Consider the following 14,059-nt stretch of genomic DNA (forward strand, 5'->3'; position numbering starts at 1 on the left):
GCACGAGGTGGGGCTGACCAGCCAGGCACCCACCCAGCCAGCACCTGAGAGGGCAAACCAGGGAGTCAGAACCTGGCCAGGGGCAGCAGGCTACTGCTCGAGGGACAGCCGCAGAGCACACGGTGGCAGGGGGGCCCCAGCATCTGCCTGGTTGTAGAGGGTGGCGTTGTCTGCGTGTGGGGACACCAGCAGCCCTCTCTGGAGCAGTTCTGGTCAGCCGTGGCCCCCGTGGGAGGCACACGAAGCGGAAGCCTCGCATCAGTGGCCCCGGCCAGCAAGGCCCAACCACAACGTGGCCCCAGGCGAGGCGACGGCCATGTGTGCACTAAATGCACCGTTCAGTTACTCAGCGCCCGCGTCTTCCTCCTCGGCCACCCTGAGCTCACCCTGGCGTCTTCTGGCCACCCCGCCCCCAGGGGCCCTCACCGGAATGTCTGGGGGCCTTGGCCCCAGCCTCGTCTCCCCTGGGAACTCAGTCAGGAACTCGGTGCCGCTCTGGCTTCTGAGGGCCATGTGAGCGAGGGGACGTGGGAGCCACACCCGTGAGAATTGCCATTTATTCCCGAAGTTGCCAAAATCATCACCAAGGATTCACCAAGGGGTGTGAAGGGAAATGAGGCTCAAACACTGATTGGGAGGGCAGTCTGGAGGGAGGAGGAATGGGTGGGGGACCCCGACTGTCCTCCCCCTTATAATGCCACGGACAGGGGTCCTCCTCAGCTGCCCCCCATGTCCAGTCTCTCCGGGGAGTGGGCGGGGACGTGGGAAGAGGGCGTAGTGTGAGTGGGCCCGGGAGGGGCGGGCGCTGGGGCGGCCCGCTTCACATGCACTCACAACACTGTCTCCCGGGGCGGGATCGGAGGCCTCCGGGCCAGGGCCCTCCCTCCCGGATTATAGAAGGAAGGGGTTAGTGTTAGGCGCCGGAGGGCCGGGGGGCATCATGGGTGGCAGGCCTGGGCCCCCGCCAAGGGGAGAGATGTAGGTGGGCGGCGCCCCAGGGACAGGGGGCACAGGACTGAGGCGGAGCTGATTCAGGGTGAGCGTCGCTGGGGGTGCGGGCTGGAAGGGGTTGGTGATGGAGGGGCCGGTGGCCGGGGCTCCTGCAGGGAGAGAAGGCGGGAAGCACTAAGCGCGCGCGCCGTGGGGATGCGCCCACGGGCAGGGGCCGCCTGCTCCCCAGCTCACCGCTCGGCAGGAAGGGGTTGGAGGCCTTGGCTCCTGGCGGCGCGGGGCCCGGCCGGCTCACCAGGGAGTCCAGGTCCACGAGGGCCGCGTTGGGGCCCAGGAACGACTCCGGGGTCTTCCGCGTGGGGGGCGTAGGGGCCGGGGTGGCTGCGGGTGGGGGGCTCCCCACAGCCTCGGCCAGGGAGCCCCCAACCCCGCTCATGTCAAAGGCCCCTGGGCTGCAGGCAGGCACCTCTCCTGCTAGCAACTCCAGCTCACCTGGAAGGAGCGGGACGATGCCGGGGTCAGACAGCAGGGCCACCAGGTGCAGGGCACAGGCGGGCGGGGTGGCCCCCAGGCTGTGGGCATGTGGGACCCAGGTGCCACTGCCGAGCAGAACAATGAGGCCAGGTGCTGAGGGCAGCGCAGGCAGACACTGCAGTCTCCAAGAGCCCCCGAGCAGCTCACTGGCACAAGGTCCTAGAGGACTGCAGGAGACACGGCCCAGGCCCAGGGTCCCAGCGGGCCGACGGGCTCTGACCTTTTAGCAGATGGGAAAGTCTAAGGTTGAAAACGCACACATCTGTAGGGAGGCTGAGAAGCACGGAAACTGCAGGGCACACCGCGGGTCTAAGCTTCGGGCAGCAGAGGGGGAGGGGAGCACAGGGCACTTTCACCCTTGGGGCACGGGAACCTGCGTCCACACTGTCACTGCTCCAACAGGAGTCTGCCTGACCCGGGACAATTTACCAAAGCACAAACGCGACCAACAGTGGAGCCATACGGCTGCCAAGGGGCCCAAGGGCACCAGGCAGCCTGAGCGGAGAGGCCAGGCTGCGGCAGAGGGCGGCACATTGGTGCTGTCCGCACTTCCCTCCTACCAGCAGGGGACCCAAGGCCAGAGGGTGAGTGGTGATGCTGGTGGCGGTCTCAGAGCCACTTCAGCAGCCTTTCCCCACGTCTGAACTGCTCCACGCCACGGTCTGCCTCACCCCAGCCCATTGACCTCTCACATGGACCCTGGGGCCATCCCTGGGGGCGTGGTTGGGGCTCACCCGTGCTGCTCCCCGAAGCCGGCAGGGCTGTGCGGAGTCGGTCAAAGTCTGAGAACTCATCAGGCTCGGTGTCAAAGCCCGCGACTGCTGTGGGGCCAAGGTGCCCACTCAGTGCCCGCCAGGCCACCGGGCCCCCCCAGGAACCAGGACCCTCGGCCCAGCCCTCTTCCACCATCAGTACCTGCAGTGCCATTGGTGCTGGGTTTGGCGGGTGACCCTCCCCAGGGGTCCGAGAAGGCTGGTGCCGGCGCCCACGGATCAGAAGCTGGGGGTCCGCTGACAGAGGCCCCACCTGGGTGAGGAAGAAGTGTGAGGGGCTGGCAGTCTGTCCAGCTCAGGTAGCTGAGAGGCCCCCAGCCAGCTGCGTATGGGCCCCGCCCCACCACAGCCTGAGCCCCCAGAGGCCCAGGCCACACTCAGGGCTCTGCCCCCAGGGTCCCTGGCCCCTGGTATCGCATCTGACCGCACAGTGCCCACGCAGCCCGCTTCCCCCAGCCCTGGCACAGGGCGACAGCAGGGCAGGGATGACTCACCCTCAGAGCCTCCCCACGGGTCCGGAGGGGGCCCCTCTCCGGCTGCAGGGGCTGGGGTCCCTCCCCATGGGTCCACTGAGGGCCCCGTGGGGGCAGCAGGCCTCCAGGGGTCCCCAGAGGCCGGTGTGGGGGCCGGACCGCCCCAGGGGTCAGCAGCAGGAGGGACAGTGGGGGCCCCCCAGGGGTCTGAGGCGGGGGCAGCTGCAGGGACAGCAACAGCCATGGGCGCCGGGCCTGCCCAGGGGTCTGAAGCTGGTGCAGGAGCCGGGGCTGAGAAGACGTCAGCAAGGTCCATGAGGGACGACTGCGGGAGAGAGGAGCGGCATTAGGACATCCTGGAGACAACCACCGGCACCAGCACGGCCACGCAGGGCTGGGCCAGGGCCTGGGAAAGCGGACACCACAGGGCCTCTGCCCTGCCTCCAGGCATTGGCCCACCTCCACCTGCCTCCTTAGCCCAGCCCCGCATCCACCGCCCAGCACCAGCAGCCTCCAAGCCACCCACCCAGACGCACCGACGGCCCTGACCTCCAGGCCTCCTCACCCAACCTGGATGGCTGCAGCGCCTCAGCGGGCCCCGCCCCCGCCCCCGGGCTCGGGAGGGCACACCGTCAGGCGTGACCCTGACACAGGACAGACGTGTGCACCAGCCCTGTCTCTACGACTCCAGATGCCCACACCACACTTGGCCCAGTCAGCACTATGGGGCAGAGAGCCACACCCTTCCCGGGGAGCAGCACAGCCACTGCTCACTGAGAAAACTCTGCAGCCAACGTGGTGGCACAGGCCTGTAATCACAGCACTCAGGAGGCTGAGGCAGGAAGACTGAAAGCTCAAGCTGCACCTGGGCAACTTAGAACCAGTCTCGAAGCAAACACTAACAAACGGCTGAGGATATAGTTCAGGGTGAAGACCCTGGGGTCCACACTTGGTACCACAAATTTTGAAAAAAAAAAAAGCAAGCCAGCCTCAGTGGTCAACAGCTGTGGCTCCCAGCATCCCCACACCTCCAGCCTCAGGCCTGCCTGCCCCATATCACCAAGATGCCCAGGGCCTCGTGCGGGCCGCAGCGCAGCCAGCCACGGGTAAGCTGTGCCGACAGGACAGACGGCACTGCCTGAGGCCGAGCCACCGTGAAGCGTGGCACGAAGCTGGGGTGTGGCAGCGCCTGCCACAGAGGGGTGGAGGCGACTTCGGTGCCCAGCACGGCAGCCCCGGGGCACCTGGACACAGGGTGGGCACGGGGCTCTGGCTCTGGCTGCTCCCACGCCGTGCGGCCCCCAGCCGGCAGGGAGTCCCCTCACCTCCTCCTTGCCCCCCGTCTCCCGCTTGCTCTCCTCAATGGCCATCTGCAGCCTCAGGTCGTCCCCACGCCGGATGCGCTCCTCCTGCAGGGCCAGAAGCAGCGGCGCGGCCTGAGCACAGCGCCAGGGCACCTGCGCAGCCCCACCACCGGCCCCCAGCCACAGCGACCGACACTCGGATGAGATGCGCGTGAACCGGACGGATGAGATGGGGATGCCAAGGGCCACGCTGGGTGGGAGGCAGGGGTGGGCAACGGGCGCTGGGAGGGAGGGCCGCAGAGCAGGCGGCTGTGGGCGTGGCTGCCCCCCCGGCAGCTCCAGCAACTCTGGGCACTGAGGGCGGGGTTGCAGACCCTGCGTGAGGGAAGGGACAGCAGGGCGGCCACGCTGACCTTATCGTGCTCCTCTCGGCTCAAACTAAGGGCCAGCTGGAGCTGGACGTCATCCTCGGGGCCGCAGGACGGCGGCTGGGGGAAGAGAGTGTGAGGGGCAGGGGAGAGTCAGCCGGAGCCCAGCGGAGGCAGGTGAGAGCGAGAGTGTGAGAGCGAGAGACAGAGCGAGAGAGCGAGAGAGAGAAGCGGGGAGAGGGAGAGAGGCGCCACAGGGCTGACGCGCGGGCCGTGCGCCCACACGGAAAGGGCCGGCAGGGCGGGGGGGCAGGGCAGGACAGCAGGGCAGAGGCGGAGTGGAGACAAGTGAACGAGGCGTGGCGCGTGGAGACAGGAGGCAGGAGCGAGCTGAGCCCGCGCGGTACCTGGTCCGCCTCCTCCTTGCTCATGGCCAGGGCCAGCTGCAACTGCAGCTCCTCCTCCCCGCTGCTCTGCGGCCACGCCTGCTCCGCCTCGGGTGGCGGCCCGGAGCCCACGGCTGCCGAGGAGGCTGGGGGGTGAAGGGAGAGGTGAGATGGAAAACGGCATCCTGGCCAGGCCTGGGCGGGGCGGCGTCCTGCCGCAGGGACACAGGGCAGCCCCACTTAGCGGCAGGAGAGGCCTCCATCGGCATGGGCTCGCCCGCTCAGGCCAGCACCGAGCCCTCCCTGTAGGGGCAGCAGGCACGGTCCAGGGGGCTGGGCTCCGGCAGCGGGGGGACAGCATCCACCCAGGCTGTGAGACTCAGGCTCCACCAGAAGGGACAGGGTGGACAAAGAGCCCCTCGGGTCCAGCCCAGAGAAGGGACGGCAGGTCCGTGAGACCAGGCCGCCTCTGGGGCCAGCAGGAGGGAGACCGCCTCTGCAGCCAGCACATTTTGGCAGCACCCCCAAAGGACACCCTGCACTGCCTGGGCCCTGCCCCACCTCCCCACGCCCTGGCTCCCTGGCTCCTGTCCCCCCACCTACCTCCCCAGGTCCCCAGCTGTGCCCAGTCAGTCCAGCACCGGGCCACACCAGGGTAGTGTCCCCAGCAAGCAAGTGTCGGGACTTACACCCCATTATGAGCCTTGAGGCCCTGACCATGACAACTCCCTTCAAGGCCCTGTGCCTGTCCCCGTGGGACTCCTGTGGCTCCTGGCAGCTTGCTCTAGGAAAAGGGTCAGCAGACTACAGCCCATGACCAAGGCCTGTGTTTGCATTTTAAACAGTTGGGGAAGAAACAGAATAGAAAAGCATTAAGCCCCATAAAACCAGACATGGATCAGTTCAGGGGCTGCAGGAGGAGCGTGCCAGCTCACTCGTGCAGTGGGGGGAGCCTGCCGCTGACCCACTGACAGCTTCTGCTCCGGGTCTTCAACTGATACAGGAGCTCCCCTGAAACCGGGCAGGAGGCCCACACACCGCCCGCTGGGTCTGGTCTCCACGTGGGAGCCAGCAGTGCCCCCGAACGTGCTGCACTGAAGCAGCCAGTATCCGGCAGAGCCTCTGGTGTCACAGCCCCCCACTTCACCTGACCGCACCCCAGCCTGACTGCACAGCTCCCCTCCCACCACCAGTCCCTAGCCTAACAGGCGGAGAGCCCTGTGCAGTCTGACCTGCAGGCCTGTCCGGATGACAGAGGCTTCCAGACAGACCGAGGCCGTGCAGAGTGGGCTCCTGCCTCTGCTGACACTCTTTCCAAACACAGCTGCCACCCCCAGCTCTAAGAACATCAACAGCCCTTGGAATCCAGATGCCAAGGCCGGCGCCTGCAGCTCCCCGAGGCCACACACCGGGTGGGCCGAGCAGTGCCAAGGGAGGCCCCACACCCAAGCCCACAGAGAAGCTGCGGACCACGATGTGGGCAAGGGCAGGAGAGCAGGGCTGCAGGGCTGCCAGGTGGCAGGAAGGACCTCACCTGTGGCCGTCTGGGCCAGCTTCTCCTTGGTCTTGAGCGCATGGGCTCGCTCCTCCCGCAGCCGGTCCTCGTCCCGCAGCAGGGCCACCAGCTGCTTGGCCTTCTCCCGCACGTTCACGCCCTGGTCCTTGCCGTCGCGGTCCACGTACTGGAAGTCCTTCAGCGTCTGCACAGCGTACATGTTCTCCTTGCACTGCTGCGACACGCGCTCCGAGCCCGTCTTGATGAGGTACTCCATCAGTGTCATGGCCTGCGGTGGGGACACACCCGTCACTTGGCCTGCCTGGGCCGCTGTCGGGGTCCAAAGCCACCACCCACTCAATCCTGTCCAGTGAGGCTCCACCCAGCCATAGCCACACGATGCTCAGAGACTCTGATGTGGAAGGCCATAGGGTGCATCCCTTGGATAAGAAGTATCCAGAACAGGTGAACCCCAGAAAGACCGGGGGCACAGTCACCAGGCGAGGAGGCAAGCATGTGGCCACTCGGTGGGCATGGGCTTCACCTCTGCCTCTAGACAGAGGTGGGGTCGCCAGCACCACGAGTGGCCCAGATGTGGCTAGACCATCACTCCGAGAGGGTAGACAGCCAGCACAGGAGCTCTGCCATCTCAGCAAACCACCAAGAGGCCAGGACAACTGCCACCAAGCCTGCTCATGTCCTTCCCACAGAAACGCAGAGTGATGGGGCCACACTCAGCTACTCTGGCCAATCACTGCCTGCGGTCTGTTCCCCAAGTCTACAACACACCATCACTCCTGAGTCACAGCTCACACTGAGACCGGAGAGTCCAAGGATGACGAGGACTCTCATGTCCTTCCCACAGAAACGCAGAGTGATGGGGCCACACTCAGCTACTCTGGCCAATCACTGCCTTCGGTCTGTTCCCCAAGTCTACAACACACCATCGCTCCTGAGTCACAGCTCACACTGAGACCGGAGAGTCCAAGGATGACGAGGCGGAGCTGTGGCCTCGAGGGGCCTGGTGCCCACCTGGGCCAGGGACACGCGACCACCATGAGCGAGAGGACAGGAGGAGGGAGCGCCGCTGTAACAAGCACACAACTCCCCTCTGCTATGGGCTGGAATTAAGAACATCCCTGGGCCCCCAGGCATTCCCAGAGAAAGGCAGGGCTCCCCAGGGGCTGAGCAGCGGCCACTGCACCAGGCCAGATTCTACAGTGAGGTCTGCAGGAAACGCTGTGGCTGCTTAGCCCCCACCCTCCCCACCCTCCCAAAGCAGGAAGCACGAGCTGCACCCAATTGGGCTTGGTAAGGTTCTCGTCCGTGTGTCCGGAGCACTGCACCAGAGCCTGGGACTGGACTTTAAATGGCCCTGCAAGGGCTTCCACATGGGAGGAGACAGAAAAAGCAAAGCCATTTCCATGCACGTCACACCCCAGGAGAGGCAGTGGCGGGCCCCACGTGAGCGCTGGTGCACGCAAAAGGGGGCCAGAGTCGCGCGCACAATGGGCCGCCCCGTAACCCTGCCTTCACGCACGGGCTTGGCGCCAGATGGATCATGCAAAAGTTTTGTTGTCAGAGTGCTCCGGACTTTGGAGTTGCAGTTAAAGTGAACCTGGAAATAGGCCAACACCATCCACAGGCCAGCGAGTCCGTGAGTCGGCACACACTGCCGTCAACGCAGCAGGGAGAGAAGGCGGCAGCAAGCAGCTGCCACCTGCGCCACCCAGGCCAACGCTGCGAGGGGAGCAGAGCAGCCAGAGCCAGAGCCCACCGACAGCACCATGTGGACCTGCCCACAGATGCCCAGACCTGCAGTGGAGACGGGCATCCCAGGGGCACCCCACTCACACTCGGGGTGAGGGCTCCAAGGGGCGCCCCCGGCCGTGCCGTTTTAGGCGTGCTGGTCCGGCCACCCCTCAATGAAAACCTAAATACTTATTTTAAAACTGGGCAAGCAGAGAAGCCGGTGGTCCCTGTTCACTCTTCAGCTTTATCAAGGACATCCTGGCATATCACAGGCAACGTTTAAAACAGATCAGCACACTGTCCATAACGGGCCCCATGATAAGTATTTTAGTTTTTCAGACCACACAGTCTCTGCTTCCACTATTCAGCCTGGCTGTGTTCCAATAAAACTTTATTTACAAAAGCAAGCAGAACACGGGATTGGCCCATGGCCTGTAGTTTGCTGACCTGTTTTAAGATAAAACCAGAGACTCTGCAGTCCTTGGAGACATTGAGCGAAAAACCAAGGTCAAAAGGGTTCCTGGGACTGCGCTCCAGCTCCACCACAGGAACAGGCAACCCTGAGCTACCTCGGTGCCCCCTCCTCCCCTGGCAAATCAAGAGAAAGGAGGAAAAGCTCCTCCTTGCTGGGCAACTCTGAGGACAGGACGCGAAGCTGTGTCGCTGCCACACGCACTGCGAGAGGGGACTGTGAAGCTCCACAGGGCACAGCCAGATGGGACACGGTCCTGCTCCGGTCCTCCACAGCGGCAGTCCCTCAGGCCCACGCAGAGCTCCCTCCCGCCCGACGCCACGCTCGGCATAGAGCGAGCAGCACCCACAGCCGCAGCCGGGCCCAGGGCTAAGGACAGCAGGGACGGGACCGAGTGGGGCTGCCAGGCGGGCCCAGAGCACGGGGAGAACCTGCGCGGGGGTGAAGTGCTCCCAGCCTGCCCTGTGAAGAAGACACGTACAATGTGCGTCTCAGAACCCACAGGACTGTAGTAAGAAAGTACAGACTTCACTGTAGACAAATTACGTCTCTGTAAACCTGTCTTTCGAAATTTCTTTAAAGGAACAGAGCTGGAAGAGTCAGCTGGGCCTCATGACAGCCTGCTGGCCTCTTCCAGGAAGCCTCCCCTGACTGAGGCCACAGGGCTCTGCACAGCCCCTGCTCCATGGCACCCCGGCCTCTCCCGTGCCTCGTCTGGCCTCCCCATCTGGAGCTGCCTCCAGATTGCACAGGGGTTGGGTCCTCAACACTATCACGCAGGGCCAACCCACAGGAAACCAGGGACACATGGGATGCAAGATATAGCCTGGCACGGCCTGTCCAGCACCCCGAAGCAGCCCAAGCCCACCTGACACCAGAGGTCTACCACCTCTCTGCCATGTGCCACCCCGGCCACCAGCACGGCACACCCCTGGACTCCCACCTTGTCCACCAGCCACCCAGTGTCCTCTGTCCCAGACCCCTGGTCCAAAGTTCTAACCTCCTCAGGACACTCCCACTCCACCTGCTGGCCCCGCCTGGCACCCGTCCAGGGCTTCCCAGCTCTCAGCAGGACTAAGGACAGCTAGTCCTTCACAGAGAGTGACCAGCACCCACTCTGGCTGTGCTCAGTCGGCCCGGCCTTGACCCGACCTTGCTGTGTGGGACGGGAGCGAACAGCCTCAGCCTCCTGCCCTGCTTGCAAGAGATGCCCGTCTCTGGCTGCAGTCGCCCTTTTCAGAACAAGGGGACCACCTCAACTTGGCAGGAAGTCTCCAGTACCTGCCAGCACTGGGAGCTGGGGAGAGCGGGCCCTCCGCTGACACCCAGGGGAAACGGCGGCGGCAGCACCCACCCGGCCCGAGCTGGATGAGCGGGCCTCCCTGAGCCCCGCCATGGGGACGTCCAACCTAAGCCCTCGGATACTCTGCAAGCAGAGCAGGGACAGCAAGCAAGGGGCGCGCCGGCCGGGCCCACAGACGAGTCCTAGACAGCCGCCTTCCGCTGGCACACACCACACCGTGGGGCTCCTGCCTCATTCACCAGACCCCACACCGCCCCAGAGAGCGGCGAGCACACGAGGACGTCCCAGGCAGCCTCCTGTGGAAAAGCGAAACACTGCAGAGCGCCTGGACAAAACCATCACGGGGAACGGGTGGAGCAGACGACCACACACACGCAGCGCCCCGCAGCTGTGAGGGAAGGCGGCGGCAGCATCCTGAGGGAAGCCTCGCTTTCCTCTGAATGGGGCCTGATTTACACCCGCTGGAGCTACTGTTTAATCAACAGTCCGAGCCTCGCCAGTCCTGCGCCCTCAGCGCCCACGGCAGCGTGACGCGCAGGCAGCATGCGCTGTCCGTGTCCGACCCCCGGCCAGCAGCGCACTCCTGTCTCCAGCAGCCCTCGGGGCACAGCCTTTGTCACAGCGCCTGTGCCTGCCGCAGGACGTGGAGAGCGCCCGCAGCCTGCAGGAGCAGGGACTCCGCTGTCAGGAGGAGAGGAGACAAGTACCTGGGCACAGAGGGACAGGCGAGGACCCTGGAAGCCCCCACGGAAGCGAATCCTGCCAAAGCACCGCTCATTCCAAGCCTCGAAACTAACCCAGTCTACTTCCCTCCCAACTCAGCCCAGCTCCGGAAGACTCCACCCCCGTGGACCAAATCAGCTGGGACAGAGAGCTCCATCCACACCGCAGACCTCCCATCCTGTGCCCCGGAACACCTTCCACGGCAAATTTGCTGCATCAGGTACTCTGGAACCTGTAACCTGCGTGTTAGTTGTTTCATTTAAGACAAAAGATACTAACGTATCAGTGGTTTCTTTCTAAGCTAGAGCCTTAGCACTCAGGATTAACTGCAGCATTGGTGCTTTGCGATCAATCAGTGGGTTCCGGGCACTCATCTCTAAAACGCTCACCATCACTGATCTAAGGCACACAGGAGACCGGAGCCACACATCCTCGGACTTGGTGAGTGCAGGGGCCTGCAGAGCACGGGGTGACGCTATCCCTCGCCTTTGACACTCTTCACAGGAGTGCAGGGCCCCTGACTGCAACAGCGCAGCCCGCCCAGCGCTCACCTTGTAGACATGCCGCCAGTTCTTGCCGTGGTCATTGAGCCGCTTCCAGATCATGCTCATGATTTCCGAGAAGGCCACCACGTTGTAGGTGAGGTCGGCGATCTCTGACATGAGGGAGCTGGACGGGCCCCAGGGGTCATTGCTTGTGGCCTCTCGGACCTTGATCTCTGCCTCCGAGTAGTTGTGGACGATGTTCTTCATCTGGCGCCGGAGCGACGAGGTCGACATGGTGCCAGGTGGTGGAGCTGAGGGGCGCAGGCCCCCTGGGGTGTCGACAAAGGTGGCAATTCGCAGAGGTCGGCCACACAAGGCACTGGCAGATCACCACATCTGAGGGGAGAGAAGGTCTTTGGAAACAAAGGAGACGCAGGCCAGCCCGAGCCTGAGCCACCCTGGTGGAGACTCCCTACCGGCCCTCCAGGGCGAGGACAAGATGCGGACTGTGGCCTGGAAGGCGCTGTCCCTTGTTAACCTCCATCTGAAAACTACTCCGTCCACCTTTCAGTTCCTCAAATGTGCTTGGCCCCTTCCTGCTCAGGCTTCTGCTCAGTGAGGCAGAGCAGGCAGTGGCACAGGCAGACGTGTCACACCAAGGTCCCCACCCCAACTCAGCTACTCCTTAGCTGGACCAACCATAGCCAGCCCCAGCTTTTTCTCTGTCTCAGGAATCCAGGCACCTGAGGACCTGGCACACAGGGGACCGGCTGAGGGCTGGCCAGCCACGTCACAGGACTGCCCACCCCCAGGGCGCACTCTTCCTACTTCTCCCCCAGGGAGTCCGACTGCCCAACTTCCCAGCAGCACCACACTCAGCCTCCGGGGGCCTCATCAGCAGACTCCGTCACCCTCATGATTTCAGGCTCACGTCTGATTCTATAGCTAAGGCTAACCCACAGCCCCTTGAGAGCAGGAACCCCATTTGTCTGGACACAGCTTCTTCCCATGGAGCAGCTGGCCCAGAAAAGCCACTCGAGGAATTGCTGCAGGAAGAGAAGGCAGGCCAGCAGAAAGACTCCATGGGACACGGAGGGGGAGGGGCTGGGGGGGGGCAGCGAGCCAGTGAAGGCACTGAAGAGACGGCAGGGAGTCAGGGAGCAGTCACACAGCAGTGGGAGCCGGGGGACGCCCAGGGACTCTGGAGCCCACAGGCAGGGAGGAGATAAGGAATGTGATAGCCCCAGGGAAGCGTCCCCACCAGGCAGCAGACTACACTACCTCACTTAACACTGGCTCTGGAGGCCAAACAGAGGCTCCCTCAAGGTCACCCCTGGAGTGGTATGGCAGCTGCCACCCAAGACACACTCGAACTCTTCAAAACTTACACTTTTAAATTAACCTAAATTAACTTCTGCTGACACCAACAACAAAGAAACAGAATGGCGGGGATCAAACAAATGAGGATCCAGTCGGCGCTCCCCCACAGCTCCTATCTCAAGCTAGCACCTTCTGAGTACTTCACACAAGGACGATTGGAGGTCTACGAGAAGGAGGCACAGAAGTTACAGCCCACCCCTAGGGACACACGCCTCACAACTGAAGCAGCCGGGTGAAGATCTGATCGCCTGTCCCAGCCTCACCAAGAAAGTGTGGAGGGAGATTTACTGAGCCCTTCCAAAACCCAAGCCTGGGAAAAGAGGGGTGAAGGACAGAGTCCGCCGCTGCTGCCTTCAACTCAGATGTTACCAGGTGAGAGCGAGCAGCCATGGTCCCCAGGCGGGCCAAGTAAGATGCACTACGACAAAAAAACACTGTCACAAGTAAAGGGAAAAACAGTGACAAGAAAAGGAACGAGGAGAGGAGAGGCAAGTCACAGAGAAAGCTGGGGAGAGGGGGCGGCCCAGTGAGACCAGCACCTACAGAAACATGGGAAGATGGTCAGGTGAGGACTGAAAGACGCAGGCCTTGAAACAACAGGAAAAAAGCCAACCAACCAACCAACGAGAAAAAGACAAAAACAAAAACAAAACCAACCGAGACTGAGAAATAAGAAACAAGAAACACGGGACACACTGGAAAAGAACACAATGTTTAGGCACCCCTCCTGGCCTCCGCATCAGACACCCGCAAAGCCTCCTTGGGATTCCAAAAAGAAACCGCCTTAACTCTGACAGGAAAGGCAACTCCGACCCGGTAGGCTTGCTGATTAAACACCCTGGTACACAGAGGGCCTGGCCCTGCGCCCACAGATAGCAGGCACTCAGCAACCCCGCCTGCTATGATTATCCGCGGAAAACCACACTTCGGAGAGCGGCATCCCAAGACGCCCTGTCTTAATACCACGTACTTACTTCAAGTGCTAGAAAAAATACGCCACGGACACACCAAAGCCAAGACTTACTGGTTTTCAAATTAAATTGATCTTCTCCAAGCGGAACTCAAGTGATCAGTATCCAACGTTTGAAGGAAGCAAAATCTCGAAGCCATGAAAACCAGAGCCCGACTGCACCCCCGCCAGACACCCAGGCACTCCAGGAGCACCTCACCGGGGGGAAGCGGCCCGCGGGGAAGGAAGTGCGAGCACTTCCACGTCAAAGGCAGGAACCCGAGGCCAGGAAACACGGCGCCCGCCCCCGGGCCCCGCGGGCAGCGGCCTGTGCCCGGGCCAGGGCGCAACTCCTCGCGGAGACCCCGAACCCGGGAGGAGGGCGCGGAGCGGACACCGGCAGACGTCCGCGGGAAGGGACGCGGGGACCAGAAGCCCAGCGAGGAGGACCAGCGCCAGACGTGAAGACGGGGCACAGCGCTGCCCTCGGGCGGGGGCAGCAGCCCGGAAAACGCAGCCAGACCCGGACAGGCAGCCGCAGAAGCGGGGCAGGGACGGCAAGAGCCCCGGACGCCCGCAGCCCCGAGCCGCGCTCACGGCGCCCGCGGACAGGTCCGGACCGGGAGGCTCGGCCGGGCGCAGAGGCACAAAGGCCGACACCCGCGACCGCGACCAGCTGAGAAGCAGCGATGCCGGGCCCAGGCCCCGCCG

At 63.5% G+C, this 14,059-nt stretch overlaps 1 protein-coding gene across 1 annotated transcript in view; it reads right to left on the bottom strand.

The window, feature by feature from the left end:
- Positions 1–539: 539 nt before the first annotated feature.
- The window catches only part of Epn1 (epsin 1), a gene marked incomplete in the record, with an annotated part of 13,951 nt that continues 431 nt past the window's right edge, over positions 540–14,059 (bottom strand). The window contains 10 exon segments of the mRNA XM_005413292.2: positions 540–1,100; positions 1,186–1,443; positions 2,220–2,306; positions 2,401–2,511; positions 2,753–3,056; positions 4,057–4,140; positions 4,449–4,523; positions 4,811–4,935; positions 6,324–6,573; positions 11,086–11,415. Coding sequence (XP_005413349.1) covers positions 892–1,100; positions 1,186–1,443; positions 2,220–2,306; positions 2,401–2,511; positions 2,753–3,056; positions 4,057–4,140; positions 4,449–4,523; positions 4,811–4,935; positions 6,324–6,573; positions 11,086–11,313 — 1,731 coding nt within the window.

The sequence above is a fragment of the Chinchilla lanigera genome, unplaced genomic scaffold (genome assembly GCF_000276665.1).
Source record: "Chinchilla lanigera isolate Chin_1 unplaced genomic scaffold, ChiLan1.0 scaffold00166, whole genome shotgun sequence".
Lineage (NCBI taxonomy): Eukaryota > Metazoa > Chordata > Mammalia > Rodentia > Chinchillidae > Chinchilla > Chinchilla lanigera.